The following is a 22,426-nucleotide window of genomic DNA, read 5'->3' on the forward strand; positions in this document are numbered from 1 at the left end:
TTTTGAACCCTCTTCCCCAAATCACTATAATGACCTATGTATTTGTAGGGATCCTGTCATAGCATGTATATAAAGAAAAATGAAAAGTTTCCTCTACCATATACTACTAATAATTGTACTCAAAATAGATAATACACGAAACTATTTTTGTATCCTTGCCACAGACAGTTGTTTGGACTTGTTTTTCACCATAAAGTGATAAGCTCTTGCTTCTTGAACATTATCCAAATACTGTTTGCTGTATCTACACTCAGCCAAAAACATCTTGAGTTTTAAGATATGAGGGGAAAGATGCATAAGTTTCACAGGCTTTCCAAACAAATTCAGTTTTTTATACCTACCAGCAGTTGCCTCATTTTTAACTGCCTGTGAGGACACTCCTGTTTTTTTTTCCAGAAAAACAAGTGGAGCAGCACATGCACAGGAAGCACTCCCTTGCTGCATGGAGAACATCTGCACGTGTATGTGGCAAGGCAGACATGCTCATCTGGACCCAGTCTCTCAGGACACTTAGAATTTTGTAAGCCAAAAGTACCATGAATAATTTTGAACAATTTCAAGGTATCAGTTATCTGCTTTTGGACATTCCATGAGGAAAAAATAATGGCTACTTTTGTAGAAGAAGGGAGGTAGTTCTCGTAAGTATCTAAGGCTAGGTACAGAGGTTACACTTAATGCGCTTTAAGCATGCACAAAGGGCTTTACAAAATGGTGGATCCTGTTCTAAATTAACCTTGGATGGATATGTACTAATCTAAAGTGCTGTTTGTTATAGTCCTTTGTTGAACATCTGTGACAGATCCGATTAAGGGTTAATTTAGCTCTTTTGCTCTACCCGAGTGTTGGGCCAACCCTGCCTTCTGGTGGGTCAATGACAGCCTCTGTTCCCAGCCCCACACATAGCCTGGTGTGGGGGAATGTGGGAAGTGGGGTTTCTCTCCCTGAAGTTGCCTGGTTCCATGGCATGGCACAGCCCAGCTGGGGTGAGGGGGCGGTGCTGCAAGAGAAGAAGTCCAGGGTCTCTCTCCTGACAATTGCCCCATCCCACCTGCAGTGTACTGCTACTTGGATGAGTGGGCTGTTGGGGAAGGGCTCTGGGAACTGTGTCACTGCAACAGTGCCACCACATGGACCCAGGCTGTCCTGCCAAGACCTCAGTAACCAAGTTGTGGGGGGGACCTCATGGCAGGAGTCTATGTTTCCCCACCTCATTTCCCCTCAATCACCGCTAACAATCACTGACAGGGGGACAGGTCTGGGGAGAGGGGTTGCTCTGGAAACCTCCTGGGAGGCATGTGGGAACACCCTCAGTGGCCAGTGTGGGCAGACTCTGAGACCCTGCCCCCACCAAACAGTGAATGTCTATTCAGTTGGCTCCCTCTCTAACTAATATTGCTTTGAGTATAAGTAAAACACAAAAAGTTAGAGCACTTTTGCCAAGGGCTTTTTGAAGCCCTTTTGCCAAGGGCTTTCTGTACTTAGCCTAAGGGATTTAGGATTAACAAACCCATTAAAAGTTACAGGACTCATTGATTTCTAAGTTCAGGTGTGGATACAGAGATCCAGCTAAAATTACTGAATTTGCATAGGATATTCTTGAAAGTAAATATCATACTGGGACCAGAGGTGGAATTGTTTAATGACACTTATAAGTTCAATGTAATCAGAATTATGTACAGCAAAAGTACAAAACTAATATTTCCAATCATCTGAGGAGCATTGAGAAACTGTGCTTGAGCTCTCATGAAAAATGACCAGTGATCTGTAAAATGTTTATGCTTCTCTGAAAGTTCTACAAAAGGCTGCTTTTGCAGAACGTGTTGCTGGAAATGCAATTTTGTATGGTATCATCATCAGTCATGTCCAAATCACAACTGAACCAAACAAGCTGAAGTTCTAATTGTAGAATTTTCTATACCTCTGAAAGCAGTTCTCTACAGAATATGTTTCAAGTTTATTTGATAAGTTTATTAGAGATTTTTTTTTTTGGCTGGCCTAATTAACTGTAATGGACAAGCATCAAATATGAGCAAGCCATGGAAGATTTAAATAAATTATCAAAATAATTTATTTTTAAAAACAAAATTATCCATTTAATTTTTCATAGTTCTCTAACCAATATGTCTTCTATATGTAACTAACCTAGAATAAATTAATTCTCTTTACTGTTACAAGGGGCACATCTACACGTTACTATGGCACCATTATTACTGCTCTGTCATTTAATACTTTCTTTTAGAAGTACTAAAGACAGCGCAGTAATGACCCATACTGCATTGTGCACTCTGTAGATGGTTATTTTTAGGCACTATGTCGCCGTAGCGACACACTATAATGATGGAGCATGTCACTACAGCGACGTATCTGCAGCATCATGGTTTTTGCCTGCAGATGCTATGTAGAGCATTGCTATGGTGATGTAGCATCATGTGTAGATATGCCCAGACGCACCCATTCCCAAATCATAACAGGCTTGACATAATGCACTGTTTTGGGTTGTCTTCATTTTTTGGCTATGATGGAGTTACCTACGCTATTCTAGAGGCACAAAAGGATCCCACTCACACATTAGCAGGCCATTGAAGAACCTGCCCTAAACATCATGAACCTCAGGGGTATGGAACCCAAAGCAGTTTTTTCTGCTGTCATTTCCTACATCCGAGGAAGGGCCATAGCTATGGTGTGGGCATTTCTGTACATTGGTAATTTACACTTGCCATATCTAGTATCTTGTGGCTCTCGAGCAATATTAATGCAAGTGCTCCTAATGCTATTCTACAATAATAGCAATAGAAAAGTTGGGTTTGGGCCAATTCTTGCATAGTCTAGGACTGGGTGAGCACAGAGGATTGATGCATCCAATATTCTTTGCCTGCAGTTGAGGATTGTTGTTATTAATGGCAGTCAGCTCCATGAAATATCTGCAGCAAACACTACACAGTTTGTATCAGAATTATCTCCACTTGTTTCAGAAAATAAATGTTTATCTAATAAATTTCTAAATCTGACAACTATATCCATCTCACAAACCTGATACAAGTCAGTATGTTTCATTAATATGACAGACTTCAGGATGCTATTTTTTTTTTACTTAGATACTGTCAATTTTATTAATCTCAAAAACATGTAATAAAGACAGGGATTGTTTTAATGACTATTAGCAAGGTTGAAATTGCTTTTAATGATGTTTTAAAAAAATCAATGGCATTTCAGCAGTTTCAAGAACGTGGCAAGTTTTCAACAAGATCTGTCAGGTTGGTTTTACTCCTCTCTCACAAAATATGGAGGCAATTGGGAAGAAGACAAAGGCAAAAGAAAGCCACTGCCAAATTTCCAATAACAGAGTAATGCAGAAGAAAATTGCTAGAGATCAAGAGCTTTATCCAGTTCCATGGGAAAAATGCCTAGTTTGCCTTCTGGGACATGGGTCAAGCTTCAAGCCAATAAAATGATTATTAAACTAAATAGTCAGATAAGTACTGTGTGAGGAATCCAATAGTAATAGTTCTATATAATCCATCCAGATGCCCAGAACCAATAGTCTGATTCCTTCTGAAGGAAATTTCAACAGAAGCATAGAAGAACCTAGTCTGTAATTGCTGTTATACACTACCCTAAATGCAACTGCTCAAGCCAGCCTGTGAGAGTTTCTCCTGGTGCATTATGTATAGATAGCCCCATAAATGGCTCCTTGCAGTAGTTCACATGACTGCTGAGAGCAGTGGGACTCATTCTTCCCTCCAACAGACAAAGTCCTCTGTGTGTGTGTGTGTGTGTGTGTATGTGTGTGTACCTACAAAGTTAACAAATTGAAAGAATCTAATGTAAAAAAGAGAAAGGATGGAATGTATAAGGCGATTATATGTACATTTTCTGCACAGAAAGGTCAGGCTCACTGAAGTCCTCCTCAGCACATATCTGCACATGCGCTCCAGTTGAGAACAAACTGAACATGATAGGAGCAGACCAGTCCAAGACTGCTCCTGCCCTGCTCTGCCCCTCAGCCTTGGGCTAGCAAGATGAACAGGGGCTTAGACCCAAGTTCCAGATGATGGGGGAGGGAGGGGAGGGGAATTGTTCCAAATGAGCAGGCAGCTGCCTGGCACCCAGGAGAGCCCTCCCAACCATGTGGAGATTGGTATAGGTCCTGATTTTCACGTGGTTGGCAGGCAACTAAAACAGCTCTCCCAGCCACCGGGAGATCAGGACAAGTCCTGATCTCCACATGGCTGGCAAGCAGTGTCTCACCAAACTGAGACAGCTCTCCCTGCCCCCTGTGCCCCCCTGCTGCCTAGTCTGACCAGAAGCGGTTTGCTCCCAACCAACGTCTACATGTGTGGTGCAGCACATTAGTTAATACACCATTTTTCTAGTACCTGTATAGCCATAGGAGCTTAAAATGGCACCTTAGACTAATATACTGTGTAGTAATTGTTGCACGTGTGTAGGAGGTGATGGTTTAGTAAGCATTAGATTAGTCCAATGCTCAGTAAAGCATCTCATGTAGGTACACCCAGCTAGCAGCAACTTTTACCCAAAAGGCTAGGGAGGGCATTAGCTGCCTTTGGTTTATCTATTCAGAATTTATAGATGCAAGGTTTTTATAAATTGCAATACCAAGATTATAACATATATGAAAAATCCATATACTGCTCCTGAAATCTCTTCTTCCTGCCTTCAGATCCAAAGGCACATGTTCAGCTTTTTTATGCTTTAAATACAAACAAAACAAAATTCATTATGAGAAGTAGTCAGTTAATAAGAAAATACTAAACTAGACTTATCAGCTCAAGGCCATTCTTTATGAAACTTTCCTGTACTTGTCTGACTAATAGCATCCTCCTTCATATATTTTTTGCTAAGCAGCAGAACGTAGAATCTATAGAGCACATTTCAGTTGCTTAGTTTTTAAATTGTGTCATAGTATCTTTGTCAGTTATAGCTGGTTTAAACTCTAAATTAGAAAACTTGTTTTTAAAATCCCAGTCAATGCTATCTGGTTATTTGCCACTTTAAATTCAGAAGTGAATAAGATTTGCAACTGGATTTGCAACTGGATAATTTAGCATGCTGGCAAATTAGTGGAATCTATGTAAAACTATTGTTTAATTAAGGTAAAGGATAGCTGTCACCTACAACAAATTTGTATTAAAAAAGTTTGCACATAAATGACCAAGACTTGTATTTAGACAAATACTTCACCATGTTTTTAATTTTAAACACACTGGATTCATAGGCTATTACTTGGTTATCATGTGTAAATGGGTACAAATTGACTGCAATGTTAGTAGAAAACAACGATACCATGAAATGCTACTATGAAACTGAACAAGATAAAATAGGATATCTTGAGCCTGATTCTCCTTCACTGGACAAGGGTGAAAGTCATGGATAAGTTAACTGAAGCCAATGGAGTTGCGCTTGCAAAACACTGATGGGAGAAGAGAATTGAACCTGTATGCTAGTTTGAAACTCTTTGTAACTGAACTGATTCAACTATGAGAAAAGTACTATACATTTCTATAACATCACATTTATCTATGTAAGCTCACCTATCACAAAGAACATTAATGGAATAAGGATTCAGTCTGCACTAACCTTTAACAAATTTCCCATTACAAAATATTAAAAGAATATTAAATAAGACTATTAACATTTTAAAGAATATTAAAAAAGAATATTAAATAAGAATATTAAAATTTCCCATTACAAAAACAAAGGCTAATAATGATTTTGTATTCTAGCATGAAGCTATGACTTGGAAGTCATATCAGAAAAGGTTAAAAAGCAGTATAAAGTCCTTTGATAAGCTTAAGCTTCCAAAACAGTGAAGTTAAATTTCATTTACATTCATGTTGGGAAGCTGTTTGCATCTCAGCCTTTATGGTGTCTTATCTATACAAGTACAGATGGAATTTCCATCAAGGAATGTGTATACCAAGTTGGGGTCTTTATGATTAAATGTTTAAGCAGAACTACAGTATATGTATTTTTACAGTACTAAAATTACTACGTTTTATTTTCCAGTTAGAAAACAATTTAAGCTATAGGTAAAGGGAAAAAAGAATTACTCTAACGCTCTTATGACCATGCCTCACTCCCCCCAAATAATCCTGAAAAGTAGTATAGGTTTTCTGTTGCTACATTGGACTATGTAACTGATTTCCAGAAAAAAAGAGTTCTATAACATTTAATTTTCTACTCTAATAATAGTGAATAACTCAGCACATAAGCCTTTTGTTCATGCATGCTCCATAATCTAGATTTACTTTAAATTAAACCAGATGGTGATTGCTTAACTCTGTTATTCTGCGGTTTTTATAGTGTAGGACTATTACTTACTCTGTGGGAATCGAGGTGGATTGTCGTTGACATCAGTCAATGTGATGTTCACTGTGGTGGTCCCTGATAATCCTCCCATTTGGCCTCCCATGTCCTTGGCCTGGATAACTACTTGGTACTGTTCCCTGTTTTCTCTGTTCATGTTTGGCAAAGCAGTCCTGATAATGCCTTTAAGAAAACATGAAAGTGTGTTATCCATTTTTGCATTTTTGACATGTACCATGCAATGCATACTTTTCTATGGATCTGTAAAATATAAAAGTATATCTGAACAGTTATCCCCAGAATATGCATTTATTAGAAAAGTGATCTTTGTATCTTCATATATATTCATCAATACAGTCTATATATTTTATATAAAGTTATAAAAATGAATATTTATACCAAAAATATAAGATACATATGATTTACTTGTTACAAGTATTTTTAAGCTATTACTTTTCAGCAAATAAGAAACCTTGCAGTATTTCAGTGCTTGTACTTTTTGTAAAAAAATTTTCTCTGCATTCTTGGGTTTTTCCAGAAGAGGAGAGACCCACCCCCAAGTCTAAATAAAAGCAATATCTATTTTCCTAACCTGTTTCTGGCTCCACTGAAAAATATGGCTGTCCTTGAAGTATACTGTAGATGACTCTGGCACTGTTTCCATACGAAGGGTCATCGGCATCAGTGGCTGTGACTTGCACCACAGAAGTACCTGAAGTATCCAAATTCAGCTTAGTTCTGCATGGTACCAGAAGGAGGAGCAAAAGCACTAGTTTTCAGTCAAGTAAAACTCACTGAGATGGACAACGATGCCTGCTTCACTGAAACTTTGGTTTGTTCATCTCCTTATACGCTTGCAGTCAACTACAAAAATATATTTATTCACTTAGGCCATGTGTAGACAAAATGAGAAGCATGTGTGCATGACACTTTAAAGCAGGCTAAATGCTTTCGCACCACTTTAATGGTGTCGGAGTTTTCATGCCTCGGCAGTGCATTGAGCATTAATTCCAGCCACTGTAGGACATTCAGTGGCATGACACACCTTAAATGACTTGGGGTGCAGCAAAGTAAAACTCCTTCGAGGAGTTTTAGTTTGCTGACCGTATAGCCATGGAGTGAAGCACCAGTCTCTGTGCAGCTCCATGGCTCTGCAGGAAGCCCTGCAGGCAGCTTGGCAGTAGCCCAGAAAAGCAGCTGTGCCCAAGAAAAGCAGTGAGCCTGATCTTTCCCCTCCCCCTCTCTCTCCCTGCCCCCCTCCCCACCTGAGCCTGCCTGCCTGCCTGAACTGTGCAGGGGCCTGGTTCTTCTCTCCATGGCTGTGGTGCTCCCCAGGACTGCCTGAGCTGGGTGCCCGCAAGAGGGTGCCACTGGGGATGGGGGACACAGCTGCCACAGGGGGAAGCACCACGCCCCAGTCCTGCAGGTCAAGGACCACCCTGCCCAGTGGCAGCTTGCCCTCCCCTCCCTGCCAGAAAGGCAGGTAAGTCAGCAGTGTGTGTGTACGACACCAGGGTTTAATCAGCCCTAAATTTACGTGGTGTTTTTTAAAACCCACTGCTTCAATTTAGGACCCCCACTTTGTCTACACATGCCTTTAATGTTAGGATCTGGCTCTAAGTTTCTGACCTAGCAAACTTAAATGTACATTTAGAGCTTATTAAGTGAAACCACAACAGCAGCAGAAATTTGCCTTTATACTATTATTATTTCTAACGGGCATTGTTATCTCTTCTCTTTGCTTCTTTCAGGGTTCATTTTAAATATGAAAAGAATTTGTAAGTCATGTCAGCTCATCTCATAAATCTTTATGTGCAATAATGTGGATGTGTTGTAAAACTATAGATACAGGAATATCAAAGGGACAGATGATTGAATAGTCTAATGAGACCTTCACTTATAGCCCTTGGAAAAACACAGCATTAACTATGTACACTTTCTCTACTCTAAAGGGAAAAATGAGAAAGAAAACAAAACCAAACAGCCAGTGTTACATAAAACATAGATTTTCTTCCTAAAACACAAAATATCATTATCATCTAAATTACAGCAAAACTTCTAAACTTTAAGAACATTTCAAAATTTCAGTTCAATAATCTACCCAATATCCTTAAAAACATCTTTTTTTTTTGCATCAAGACAGGTTCTATGTCCTATTCAACTGTAATGGCATTGTAGTGATGAGGAGTAGCTTCATAAACTGTATACACACATACCTTTGCTTCTCTGGTTGATAGTATTAAAAACAAAAAAAATATATGTGCCTGTTTAATCAATTATGAGCATTTTCACAAACCAGAAATTCTTCTCACACATACTTTTCTCTTTTTCCAATTCTATTCTCTGCACTGAATGCAATAATTTCACTATTATTCACTATGGCTACAAACAGACATCACTTTTGTCCTGAGGTAACTCATTTTATCCCAGAAGAAAGTGCAATAATTCAGAAGTCCGTGTCTGTTTTTTGCAAGAAAAGCTTTACAGGATAAGAAGTACTAACAGTTTATCCCAAGACAGCACAAAGTATATCTGAACAGTTATCCCCAGAATTGCTGTATTGAATCAGTGGCAGAAAAGCAGCAGTGCATTGATCCACTCATTCAACCCTGGGCGCAGACAGAAGTGCAGCTTCCTGCTGTAACTTATGGTACTTTGCAGTAAGCTCCATGAGTTACAGATCCAACAGACATTCACTGTTGGGTCCCAGGGGGTTGGAGGATCAAGGTGAAGTTTAGAGAGGCTGTGAGTCTGCAGTCACTCTCACCTTGCCCTGTCCCTCCCCCTTCCCAGCCCTGGCACTGTTTTCAGAATGCGAGGAGGGAAAGGGAGTGGAGGGAGCTCATTCTGGGGATTGCTCAGCCAGTTGTAAAGGTTGGTCAGGTGGAATGGAGCTCCCTTCCCTCTGTGGGACTGCAGTCTACCTGCCCCATCTTCCAGTGCTGGCTGGGCAACCCCCAGAATTAGCTCCCTCCACTCTCTTCAATGCTTCCCATTCTGAAAATGGAGTTTTGAAGGTGCTCTGCTTTGGAGCACCTTCATCTGAACCCTCATTACATGACAGTTCAGATTGTCATGGGACTGGGCCCTTTCAAAAAGCTCTGCAGTCATGTACTTTTGTAAGGGCATGGCTGCAGAGCACTTTCAAGTGGCTGATCACGGGACAAAATGTCACTCATGCTGGTGGCCCCTAATTAGAAGGGCGATATGTGTTCCCACCAGTCTTGGGACATTTCTCTTCTGGGACAAAAACAGACAGTTGGGACAAATGCAACATTCGTTTTTAGCCTATAGGATACTAAAACCTGTAATGACAGATTCCAAAACCTGTTACCTGCTGTTTTAACAATTGATTCTAACTGAAATTGCCCTGGCCAGATACACGAGCCTGACAACTACATTTTACTTCAGTTGGTGCTACATCCTGTAAGGTGCTATAAATTTTGATCTCAGTACAGCAAGACATTTAAGCATGTGCTTAATTTTATGTATGTGAATAGTTCTCATAATGTCAGTGGGACTAACAAGCTTGCTATAAGTTAAGCATATACATAAATTCTTTGCTGATTATAGCCAGACAGCATTCAAACATTGCAATGTAAACAGGTTTTTATGGCACTAGAATTATTTTACAGTACATATTAAGGGATATTTTTTTTTATTCCCCTGAAATAAAAAGTATTTTCAGAAAGTCAGGTCAGAAAGTATGGCCTGACTCTTTCATTATGCATGACCCAAACTGAAGACACCAAACTGTGGTATGGTAGCTTTTATGGTTCATCATGAAGAGTTTACATTGTGAATTGTGTCAGGTGATACTGAAAGGCAGAGAAAATGTGAGTGCAAATTACTGTATTAATATGATTGCTGCATTAAATAGAAACAAAGGATAAGTCTCACAGAAAAGGCATAGCTAACTCTTCCACTTATTACAGTGATCTCACCTTATGCCTGAGATACACCCCCATTCTATGCACATATACTATCTTCTTTAATTTGCAAGTGCAGTGCCCTGTGCATTTGAAAATAAGTGTATGTACAAGCAGGCCAAACATATACTACCAATAAGCACAAAGATCTTAGTCTACATTATAAATCGCCACTCACTCATGAAGGTTTCAGCACAACTTTGTACAGCTTTCTATGCACAACAGAAGGACTTACAGGGTGAGAGCATGTGTCATAATGGTGTAATATATTATTCAGTGGAGAGAAAGATTTTTAAATTTCCAACTCATCCAAGGTAATGCCCATTTCCCCTCTTGAAGCAGGAACTTACAGATATTTTTTGGAGTCTTCGCTGGAGGATAATTTGGAAGAAGAATTGGGAAAAAATGTTGAATTTTTCTAAATATTTAGTAGAACTGGATCTCTGAGTATTAGCTGATTGAATTTTGAAGGGTAATAAGACTCTCCAGATATTAAATAATAATTCTTTTTACTACACGGTGATTTTTTTTCCTTTGTAATATATATGCTGATAGGAGAATTAAATTAATGGATATATGAGTAATGTGAGAGTAAAACCATCTGCTTTTCTTTCTATGTTTTCTTTCTTAGGGTTGTATGGATATGCTACATATCTCTTCAAGGCTTTTCACTGACAATGCTTTTTTGCAAATGAGAAGAAATTAGCTAAAACATGAAGAATTGCTATTATGTTCTTCCCTATAATTAACAGCTGTTTAGATTACAGAGTAACTTTAAAGAAATATAAATAGAAAGTGGAAGCTCCCTCTTCATTTTTTGCCACCTTTTTTAAAATGTAGAGGCTTTTAAATAATAGACATTTATTGTTTTAACTTCATAACTTCTTATTAGATGTTAACAGCATTTTGCAAGCCAATAAAATTATTAAATGAAATTAAATTAAAGAAAGAAATCAAGACCGGATTTCTTCCTGGAAAATAAACTTTAGTCAAGAACAGTCATCATAATCAAGATATTGGGCTCAATGACTGAGCAAAAGGGAGGAATCCTAAGCCCCCCTTTCTAATGGTCTCTTGTGAACCTAAAATCCAACTATTCTTGAATATTTCTTGTGATCTAAATGTAAGAATAGACCTCCCTGAAAAAAGTTCTCCCTCCCCTATTTTTGTTAAGGTGCACAGACTAAAAGCAACTTTTTTCCTGTTTAGCTATGCCATACTAAGCTTCAATTAAACTATTTAGACTATTCTACTTTTTACTTGCAATGAACATGGTTGCAAGTGTCCCCAGTGTAGTGGCATAGCCTTTTTCCTTACACTAAAGTCACCAGAAGCAGAGCCGAGCTCTATGGCTGCATCTATGCATGCTGAACTGCAGAACAGACTAATTATCTGCAGAGTAAAAGGTCATCATCTACACGCACAATGCTATTAGGTTGCAGTAAACTAATTAATGCCACCATAAGAGAGTACTGTCAGGGACAATACTATCTTACAGGCAGTGCAGCACTACATTTTTCAGAAGGAGTTTGGCAAAGAATTATTCTTTTGAATGCTTAAACCATCTCTTTGGATAGTGCTGCCTTTTTGTGTCCCCAACCAGATGCTGTTGTAGTATAGGCAAAGCTAGAAACTTGATATATTTTTTAGACATGCACAATCTTAGGCACTAGAACTAACTTGTGTGTCAGGACTTTGCCTAGGAACTGAATGGAAGAGGACACAAAAACAAACACAGCTCCTTGTACCCTCCCTATGTACCCATGCTGAGTCCAGAAGCTGTCTAACCTGCAGTACGGAATATGACTGTAAATGAACAAAAAGGACTAAATTAGGCAGATAATGCATTCCCAAGAAATAATTTGATCAGCTCAACTCAACTGATTGATCACTGAAGCCTCATTACTTTCTATTTTGCTATGCTAAATTTCATGAGCAGCTAATCAACCAAGAAAACTAATTTATTCAAATCACATTGAATGCATTAGCTGCTTCCTTTCTATTTCACCTGTACCTGTATCCATTGCTGAAACAAAACCCTTTGCTGGGTCATTTAAAGTATGGGAAAATAAGCCTTAACTGACCCTTACAACACTACCTATATCATTATCTTTCAGCATTACATTGTTATCTTTCAAGAAACCATTTACTTCTCACTTGGTAGCCAATTCTTAACCCATTTCAACAGCTCTCCCATGTACCATGCAATGTAGACCAAATCTTTGTAGCTCAGTCTTTTGTATGAAAAAATATCAAAAGGTTTTCTGAAAACACAGAAAACAACTGCACCCCTTTTGCTTCTCTTTTGTTACATAATTCCATAGTGTGCTGAAAAATGCTCAAACATATTTGTCAGATTTGCACAATGTTTTCCCTTAATTTTTCTGTTTTTTCAAATGGTGTCAGGTATGGGACTCCCAGGCATAGGTTGCATTTGTAAAGTTCCCATGTGTTTTATATTATTTTAGATACCTCACTATCTACATATAGTTACTGAAATAAAAATGTTCTGATTTCACTTTCACTTAGATTGACATAAATTAGGACTATCAATCAAATATGTGAGATTACACCAAGGAAAATTGATGAAAATGTGTATCAACACTGACAACTGCAAGGTGATGCACCTGGGGAGGAAGAACCGGCACCATACCTACAGGTTGGGGAACTCCCTTCTCATCAGTGCAGAGGCAGAAAAGGAACTTGGAGTCATCATTGATGCCAAGATGAATATGGGCCAGCAGTGTGGGGATGCAGTCAGGAAGGCCAACTGCACCTTGTCATGCATCCACAGATGCATCTCGAGCAGGTCCAAGAAGGTGATCCTTTTGCTCTGTGCAGCACTGGTCAGGCCGCAGCTGGAGTATGGCATCACACTTCAAAAGGGATGTGGACAACATGGAGAGGCTCCAGAGGAGGGCCACTCACATGATCAGGGGACAGCAGGGCAGGCCCTACGAGGACAGGCTATGGGACCTGAACCTGTTCAGCCTTCATAAGAGAAGGCTGAGGGGAGATCTAGTGGCCTGTTACAAACTAGTCAGAGGGGACCAGCAGGCAGTGGGAGAGTTCCTGTTCCCCCGAGCTCTACCAGGAGTGACTAGAAATAACAGTCACATGCTGGCAGAGGGTAAATTCAGATTAAAATCAGGAGGTGCTACTTCACTGTCAGGGCAGCTAAAATCTGAAACCAACTTCCAAGCGAAGTGGTGCTGGCTCCTGCTCTGGGGGTCTTTAAGACAAGGCTCGACAATCACCTTGCTGGGGTCACTGGACCCCAGTACTCTTTCCTGCCATGGCAGGAGTTCGGACTTGATGATATGCTCAGGTCCCTTCCGACTCTACAAACTATGAAAGTATGAAACTATAATGCCAGGATATTTAACTTATGAAGAAGGAAATATAAATCCATTTACAGCATGTAGATTTACAGTTAAATTCTACTCTGTGGATATACAGATATAGCTTCTAACAAAGATGTTGGCCCTTAGGCTGTAGGGCTGTGTCTCTCATTCTATAGTAGCATAAGGCATCATCAATTCAATACACTCCAGCTACTTTTTGAATAGTGTAGAGCAGTTGTAATGTACTGGAAAACCAGCACAGACCACATAATTTAGGATTATTATATTAATTCAGTTTCACCCTGATATAACCCCTAATTTTATGAGTAGAGATTTTGCTGTGGCATTCTCAAGTCATCTGCCTTCTTCCTGATAATATGGTGGTATAAACTGAAGTTATACAGTAGTGAAGCAAGCCCCCAGTATCTAACTTATGCATTTAGAAATAAACAAGCATTTATCACATTATAGCAGATCTAATAATGGAATTAAAATTCTTGAATATCCCTGAAGGTTGGCTTAGGTTATACAAACAATTAATACACTTTACCCTTTAAGTCCCTTTTCTATAAGCATCTTAAAGGAAACCTTTACAAATATTAATGACTTAAACTTCTTAACATATTTATGAGGTAGAACCATATCTAAATAAGTATCACAAGGGAAAATGAAATAGAACAAAATCATACAGGAAATCTGTAGTAGAGTTCAGGTGAGGACTCTTACCTTTTAACTCCTTGTTATGGGTTTTTACTACACATTTCCCTTCAGACTAAACTGCCTCTACAAATAGGATGTTGAAATAAGCAAAATCTATCTGCTGCTTCTAGAGAAAATGAGGGGAAAGAATAGTTTACGGTTTCCGACTTGAGGAGATAAGGCAGAAAAACTCAGGGACAACATGTGTCGGGAAACTAACATCAAAAATGAGCTCCAGGCAAATGGACCTTCCTATAAATCAGCAAAAGGAAGCTGGAAAAAAACAAGCACTAGAGATCAGAGTCTCCTAAATCAGTCTCTTGAGGGAGAAAACAAGAACAATAATTGGTTCATAATACTTTTTTTCTGCTAATCCTAGATTTTAATTTGGTATGTAGTGAGTGAACTGATAATGCATTTGTTTAGAAAGGTGAAGATGTAATGAAGTATAAAAGCCATTAAGACCTGCCATTCTGAGATGAACTCAGCAGATTCAGGGAGGTTTTGTTGGGAAATTAGGAAAAGGAAGAAAGGTCAGAAAAGAAAAACATCCAAAGTGTTAGCACAACAATTGACTTAAATAAGAAGAGAGTGCTACAGCAATAAATTATTTCCATGGTAGAAGTGAGAGGATCTAGCAGTGGGAAAAGGGGACATACAGTACTAATGAGGGAGTGAACCTGGAAAGCAAGCAGAGCAGTTGTAGCTATAAATACTTTCTACTGGACTTCTGAAGGAAAAGACAAAAGGAAAACTGTATGTAAAGATGACAGGCTAACTGTGGGATGCCCAAGCTGTAGATCGGATGTGAGCCCAGAGGGAGGCTACACTTGTATGAAGTGCCTTGATATCCATAAACCAAAAGGGTGGGAGAGATTAGAGGAATAGAAGACCAACGAGGAAGGATGACAGCTATCAGACATGCTGAGAAAATCACAGACTAAGCAATGCATAGAAAAAGTTGCTAAGCCCTGAAGATATGGGCTATATATATATTTATATATATCTTTTTTTATATATATATCTTATATATATATCTTTTTATGGTGGGAAAGCATGGGCAGACTGGAGCTGTTCAAAGAAACCCCAACAAAATGAAAAGGAAAGCAAGAAACACTGGGAAAGAACACAGCTGGAAGAAAATTCTGAGAGATTTGTTTCTTTGTTTGTTTTCTGGGAGGAGAGAATAAGGAAATAACACAGAAAGGGATCAGATATTTAGAGTAATCCATACAATGAGCTCAAGGACAGCAGGCTGCCTTACTGGGCTATTTACCCAAATGCAGGATCCTGAAGATAGCTCATTCATCTCCACCTACAGAAGGATTTAGGAAAAATGAACAAGATAATAAAAGACTTAAGGTTATGAACAAGAGACAGAAGATGACAGGAGAACTTATGACACATTTATCTAGTATCACAGTCCAAGACAGAATATCTCCTAAATGCACTAGCTACCATCTACTGCTTAGTGGAGAGCAATATGGGTGCTGACAGACATGCAACTCACAGTCTAACTCATGATGCTTCACAGAAAACATGAGTTAGGCCAACCCTCCCAATCCAACAGGCATTCATTGTTGGATGAGAAGGGTGTGTGATTCAGCTTCCCTTTGGAGCTGACTGGCAGAGAGAGGCTGCTGTTTACAGTGTCTGTCCCCTAGCTCTGCTCCCCTCTGTAAGCTCCCATGCCGTATGAGGATGGGGGAGAAGGCAGGAGAGTGAAGTAAGTCTGGGGTTTCCCCATATATGCTGGGGGGAGAAGAGAATTGGAGTCCCCCAGCTCGGAGGGTTGGGGGACAGGACCTGTGGAGGAGGGTATGTGAAGCAGTGGGAGGGAGTTCCTGATGCCTGAGTGGGACAACTCAGCTGCAGAGAACAGGGAAGAGAATGTAAAAAGAGGCGAAGCAGCCTACTAGTGAGATTGGTATGTGGAGAGAAAGACTCCAATTAGAAAGGATATAAGTTGTGATGTTTTCTTGGCCTTTTCATTGTTCTTTTCTTCTATCCCAAAGGCAGATCTTTACATGGTTAATTTAATTTAAATTGATACAAATCTAAATAAATGATTAAAAATAAACATCAATATTATCCATCAAAATTATTTAAAAAAATAAAAATGTAATTCTGCTAAGCCTACTGTTACGGCAGCAACAGCAGCAGCAGCTTCAGCCCTGGACCTAGAGCTTTTGTCACTGCTGTGTGGACAGACTGGTCCTGGAGACAGCATGTACTCTGTGCTTCCTGACCACAGCCAAAGCAGGCCCCAGCAGGATCCAGAGCTTCAAGGGGAATGTAAGCAGGGGCAGAGAGCAAACACCCGCTTTTGCTCCCTGCTGCCACTTACCTTCCCCTTGCAGAGGCTCCTTGGGGCACGTGGTAGTGGCTGCAGCTCCAACTCTGATCCCGAGCTTGGAGCTGGGGTCTGGTCCACAGCTGTTGACCCATCCCTTGCTTATGCTTAAGTCTAAGACAAGGGGGTTCCCCGTCATGTTGACTGGGGAAAAAACTTTGCCTTAGATTTCAGTAGATACAGTTATATTTGCCACTGACAGAGCAGGATATTGGTCTGCCATACTATAGCAGTTCTTAAATTCACTATTTCAGTTTTACTTAGCAGCTATTTCTTGCACCTTTTTCCTTGTTGCACATTCACACATTTAATGGGCTGCTGTATATCTATCTATCGATCTATCAATCTATCGATCTATAGATATCTATATTTATATCTATTGGTATAGATAGATACAGAGATATAGCTAATAGATAGTCTCATAAAGAGAATGGTGATCAATAGGTAATAAAACTTCACTTGTGCAATGCAGGAAAGTTCTGATGGTTAAAAACTTGACTGGTTTGCTTGAGAAACATTGTATTTGGAGGTAGAGGAAAGGAAATGGTAAATTAAATCCTGGTAAAATGTTTCAAATTAAAAAGGAAGACAGACTGGTCAGCAAAACAGTCTAAAGGGCATTGAAATGCCAAGCTAGATTTAAATAAAATGAGACTTGAAAAGACAATAAAGTATCTCACAGATATCTCCCTAGTTCTGTTAGCCAAGGTAGCCTACAGAGTTTGGACATACCCTAAGACTATAAACAGACATTGCCAAGTGAAGTGCATCAGTTGTATCAGGATGAGTCCCAGCACAGCTGATCTATCCACGTCATTGGGTAACACAGACATTGCTCATTGTCCCACAGTATTGGGCTTCTGAAACCCTGGGAGTGCTGTCCTGGGGCAGGTTCAGAACATGGACAGCTCCAGTCTGACCATGCTTTCCCACCATAAAGCAAACATATGTCTGCTGAAAAACAAAAGCAGCATAAATTTATACTATTGTCACTGTCACAATTTGGGCCTTTGTGCTCTCATAAATATTTTATGATGGCACAAATGTGACAGGTGTTTCCACCCTAGGTAAGTTGTGGAACAGCTATTTACAAAGTTTGACAGTTCTTGGAAAGAGGTGAGATTGTCTCCCTGCCCTCACAGAGTTATTTAAAAGGACTGAATACAATGGAAATCCATAGAATTTTGGGTCCCCATAGTATTCTTCATTAAATTCTTTAAAATATTTCAAAAAACATATCTGATAGAATTCTCTTGAATCTCATAAATGCTTTTGGCCAACTGCACATGTGCTGCCAAAAGGATGGCAATTGGCTGTGTGGATCTGGGCTATGTGGGCCCATGTTTGAGCTGCTGCCAGGGAAGTTTGTGGTGGTAGCAAACATGCCCCACCCACCTGAGCAGTGAGGCTTCCCCACACCTCCCTGCCTGAAGATGAAGAGGGTATTGTGGTGGCAGCATCCCCCCGCCCATCCCTGATGCCCCCTAGAACAGCCAGCAGGGAGGGGGAGGTGACAGGCAGGCAGGGAGGGAGGGGAGCAGAGAAGGTGGGGGAGGTCATGATGGTGGCTGTTGCCGGGGCCGGGTGGCGGGGAGGAATGAAGGAAGGGGAGTTGGAAGGGAGCCCTGACAACAGCTGGCAAGGAGGGGGAGGCAGTGGGGAGGGAGGCTGGCAGGCCCTGGCAGGGGGAGGCAAAGTAGTGGGGGTCATGGTGGCAGTTGTTGTTGGGGCCAGGTGGCAGGGAAGCAAAGAAGGACTTTGACATTTTAACTGCTTTATTCAGGGGTTCAGGGATACAAAAAGGGCAGCTGCTTACAAAGGAAAAAAACAAACATTTGTATCAAACCAAGAACACCATGTCATTTCATTGTACACATCACACCATGACAGGCACCTTCGCTACATTCCACATTGTGTCTTACATGCTAGTTATGTGGTCGGAGTGGCGGCCATGTGGTCATAATCATAAATAAACAATTCCTACCCTACTCTATCGAATCATGCACGTGACAAAACCTTCAACTTCTCGAACAAAAAGAAAGCAAAAATGCAGCCTGGTGAGGGCCCAGGACACAGCATGAGTTGGAAGTCATAGTCTGACACCGAGCCAGCCCGGTTACCTAGACTGGTCATGACATCAGAGTGCGTATTTGAGACGGCTGTCCTCCACATGGCACATCACTCCCTCAAAGGTCCAGCATGTCTCAAAGGCAGGCACTACCCACCAGAGCTCAGCGTGATCAAACTCCAGTGAGAGGCACACCTGCACCAGGAGGCAGAAAAGCCGCAGGGCATCATCTGAGCTGGTCTCGGCAAGCTGGTTTCGGCGGCTTTTGAGGACGGCCAACTTGGCCTGACACAGTAAGAAGTTGGCGAGGTAGACGGGGCCCTTATCACCCACTGGGTATGGGTAGGAGCACACATAGGCAGTCTCTGAGAAGCTCCTGCCAAGCGCTTGCAGCAGTGACTTGAGGGTGACAAAGAATGGTCGCAAATGGGGACAGTTAAGGAAGGCATGAAAGAGGGTCTCCTCAACACCCCCTGGGCAAAAGAGACAGGCCAGCCGAGGCAGCTGGGTCAAAGTGGGACGCAAATGTGCCAGTGGCTAGGATGCCATGCAGCAACCGCCACTGCAGGTCACCAGTCTTCTTGGTGGTTCATGGCTTATACAATGTGTACTATGCTGGGTGGGCTGGTGGGGAATCTGGCATCCCCAGGTGCTGTCACCAGGGTTTATTGGGGCAGCCCGCCAGAACTTGGGTATGGTGGACATAAACTACCCAAGCATGTAGGTGATTCATGTCCAGAACCACTGGACAAGTCCATGTAACAGGAAAGCAAAGGGGCAACCCATGTCACTGTCAGGAGGCACAGGGAGCATCAGCAGGGTGCCAGGGCCACTGGCCAGCTTGCTGGCCATGGCTGGGATGACTGGCAGCATGGAAAAAAACAGATAACCTGAGAGAAGAGTAAGGTTGGTGCCATGACTCAGGAACAAGTGGCCTCACCAGGCAGTGTGGCAAGCCAACTGGTTGAGCCTGTCAGAATGTGTCTCCTGGAGGAAGGTAACAGCCAGCTGTCTCTGGCACAGGAGCTCCAGGATGGCCTCCTGTTTCACCGGATCTCAACAGCCGTTGATGTTAAAAGTGCTAATAGTTGTGGCTGCCATGGGTGTGGGTATGGAAAAGTGAGGTAAGGTGTAGGTAAAAAACAAGCCCCCAAGAGCAAAAAGCAGAGACAGGTCAGGAAAGGCGTATCATGCCCTACTCTACTCCAGGGACCCTGCCTGGCCCCTCTCATCTCTCACCCACTGTGCAAGCTTCTCCAGATGGTAAGCCATCTGCCAAGTGCCTAGATCTTGTTGCATAAGTTTGACAATGGCTCTGGCAGCCTTGATAAAAACTTTAGGATCTGTGCACCATTGAGTGATGTTCCCTGCTACATTCTTCTGTCCTTTAGTTTGTTTCAAAAAGGTCAGAAGCACCCATAGTCAGGACCAACCCAGGGCGGGTCTGCCAACGTGGGCTGCACATTTCTGACAGACACATGGTGAGGCTGCACCCTAGTTGGGAGCTCACCCACCAATGCAGCATCAACACCCTCAATATCTAAAACCCATCAGCCTCCTCTGATTGTCCTGGTAAAGGACTGGCTCTCAAAGAGCAATCCCTATCTTCTTGGGGGGAGAGAGGTCATCCTGCTTGTCACGGAGTCACAGAAGGGCTCCGTGATTGTGAGGGTGATTGGCAGGGCTGCCAATCACCCAGGCAACCCAGGTGCCTGGTTGCCAGGGGCAACCAGGCGGTCACATGACCGGAAGGGGGCAGGGCCAGGCCTTTATAACCAGCTCAGGCCAGAGCCTGAGACACAGTTCCCTTCTGGCTGCCGCAGGAGCAGGAGCTCTGCGGCTGAGCTGAGCGGTCTGGGTTAGTGGCTGCTACTTCATCGCGCTAACCGGCTGCAATGATGCAGGGAACAGCATCGCCCTGACTGGAGGTAGGATTGCGGGCCCTGGTGGGGCTTGGAGTTGTTAGGCGTGTGGAGCCTTTGCTTATGTTATAGCCAGAGGGCTGGAGTATTAAGTTACAGTTTATCCGGAGGACCGGGGAGGCTGTAGGGGAGCGAGGAGGCCTCAGGGGAGCTCCTCAACAGCTTGGGGGTCCCCAGTGCCCAGTTGAGGCACAGTGCCAGGGGCACTAGTGTCGGTGCGGCTGGGCATTATATTGCGCCAGGGAGGTGCAGTGTGCGGGGTTATAGACCCCAGCCCATAAGGGCGGTGTTTAGCCCCGGAGCGGGGCAGGGCCAGGGCGCCAGAGGCGCGGAAGTTAGCCCCGAGAGGGCAAGGCCCGAGAGTGGGGCAGAGACAGGGCGCGGGGCGCGTGGCGTGTCGGCCCCGGAGGGGGGAAGCCCAAAGGGGCAACGCGCAGGGAGCGCGGTAGCGGCCCTGAGGGGCAAGGCCCCAGAGAGGGGCCGAATAGCCAGGCCTAGCTAGCCACCCGAGGGCGCCGAGACTAGGGCGGCGATAGCGCCGGCCCAAGGGCGCCGAGGCTAGGGCGGCGATAGAGCTAAGGCTAGCGCGCCAGGCGAGAGAGAGCCGGCCCGAGGGCGCCGAGGCTAGGGCGGCGAGAGGGCGCCGAGGCTAGGGCGGCGAGAGCGTGCCGGCCCGAGGGCGCCGAGGCTAGGGCGGCGAGAGCGTGCCGGCCCGAGGGCGCCGAGGCTAGGGCGGCGAGAGCGTGCCGGCCCGAGGGCGCCGAGGCTAGGGCGGCGAGAGCGTGCCGGCCCGAGGGCGCCGAGGCTAGGGCGGCGAGAGTGCTCCAGACTCAGACCGATCCGGCGATTAGCCAGGCGCCGGCTAGAACCCGGCCTGGGGGTGCTGGTAGTGAGCGGTGCTGGTGGAGCCAACACAGGAGGCGCCAGCAAGTGGCTGGGTGCCAGCGTGATAGGCCCAGGGCGTGGGGAACGGGCCAGAGATTGGGGCCCGACCCAAGGAGGCGCCAGGTGGGCGAAGAGCCCCGGTGCCCGAGAGTGAGAACAAGGGGCACCCGAGGGGCGAGGGACCATACAAGCGTCCCCCGGAATAGCTGCGAGGCTTGGGGCGTGCTAAGGGGGAGGCTTGGAGGCACGCATTGCCCTTAAGGCAGGAAGCTTATTAAATCCCCAGTCTGGAATAGGGACGAACAACTAGACCGTCCATTAGGGAAACTGGCAGCCTCCACATTACATATCTTAACATCAAAGTCGTGGTGGGCGAGATTCCGAGGGTGCTACGTCACCCTAACGTGACGGTAGGCGGCGCTAGGGAGCTCACGGCCGCCCCTAGCCGCCACTCCCTCACACTGCTCTTGAGGTCGCTTGCAACACTCAGAAAGTTGGATCTCCATCTCACTAGCCTTCTCATCTAATTCAGTAGCCTGGGATGTGACCAAGACATCAGCAGACTCCTCTGCCACCCCCGGATTCAGCTATCCAGAAAAGAAGTATTGTGCATAGCTTTTACTGCCTCCCGCCTCCAGAAGCTGGAAGACAGGTGAGAGGTTGGTGACCCCCACCTTCACCTCCCCCACCTCTAAGCTGCCCCCATTCCTAGTCAACAAGGTCACTGACATGGCAGCCAGATCAGGCCCAGGCTCTCCAACAGGGCATCCCCCAGCACCAGCTGAGGAAGGTCTCAGCAGGTATAGGGTGTTCTGAGTAGTCCTGTTCACTTTCTCTTTGTTCTTCTTCTTCTTCATGGCAGGCTGCTTCTGGCCTGCCTCCCCAGGGCCATCCACCTC

At 43.3% G+C, this 22,426-nt stretch overlaps 1 protein-coding gene across 2 annotated transcripts in view; it reads right to left on the bottom strand.

The window, feature by feature from the left end:
* CDH10 (cadherin 10) overlaps positions 1-22,426 on the bottom strand; it is a 204,368-nt gene that overhangs the window by 48,110 nt on the left and 133,832 nt on the right. For both annotated transcript variants that reach the window (XM_090049942.1, XM_090049943.1), the window contains 2 exons: positions 6,920-7,039; positions 6,343-6,510 (listed from right to left, as the gene is read on the bottom strand). In XM_090049942.1, the coding sequence (XP_089906068.1) occupies positions 6,343-6,510; positions 6,920-7,039 (288 nt within the window). The remainder of the gene's footprint in view (positions 1-6,342; positions 6,511-6,919; positions 7,040-22,426) is intronic.

The sequence above is a fragment of the Crocodylus siamensis genome, chromosome 5 (genome assembly GCF_052110815.1).
Source record: "Crocodylus siamensis isolate JL-2025a chromosome 5, ASM5211081v1, whole genome shotgun sequence".
NCBI lineage: Eukaryota > Metazoa > Chordata > Crocodylia > Crocodylidae > Crocodylus > Crocodylus siamensis.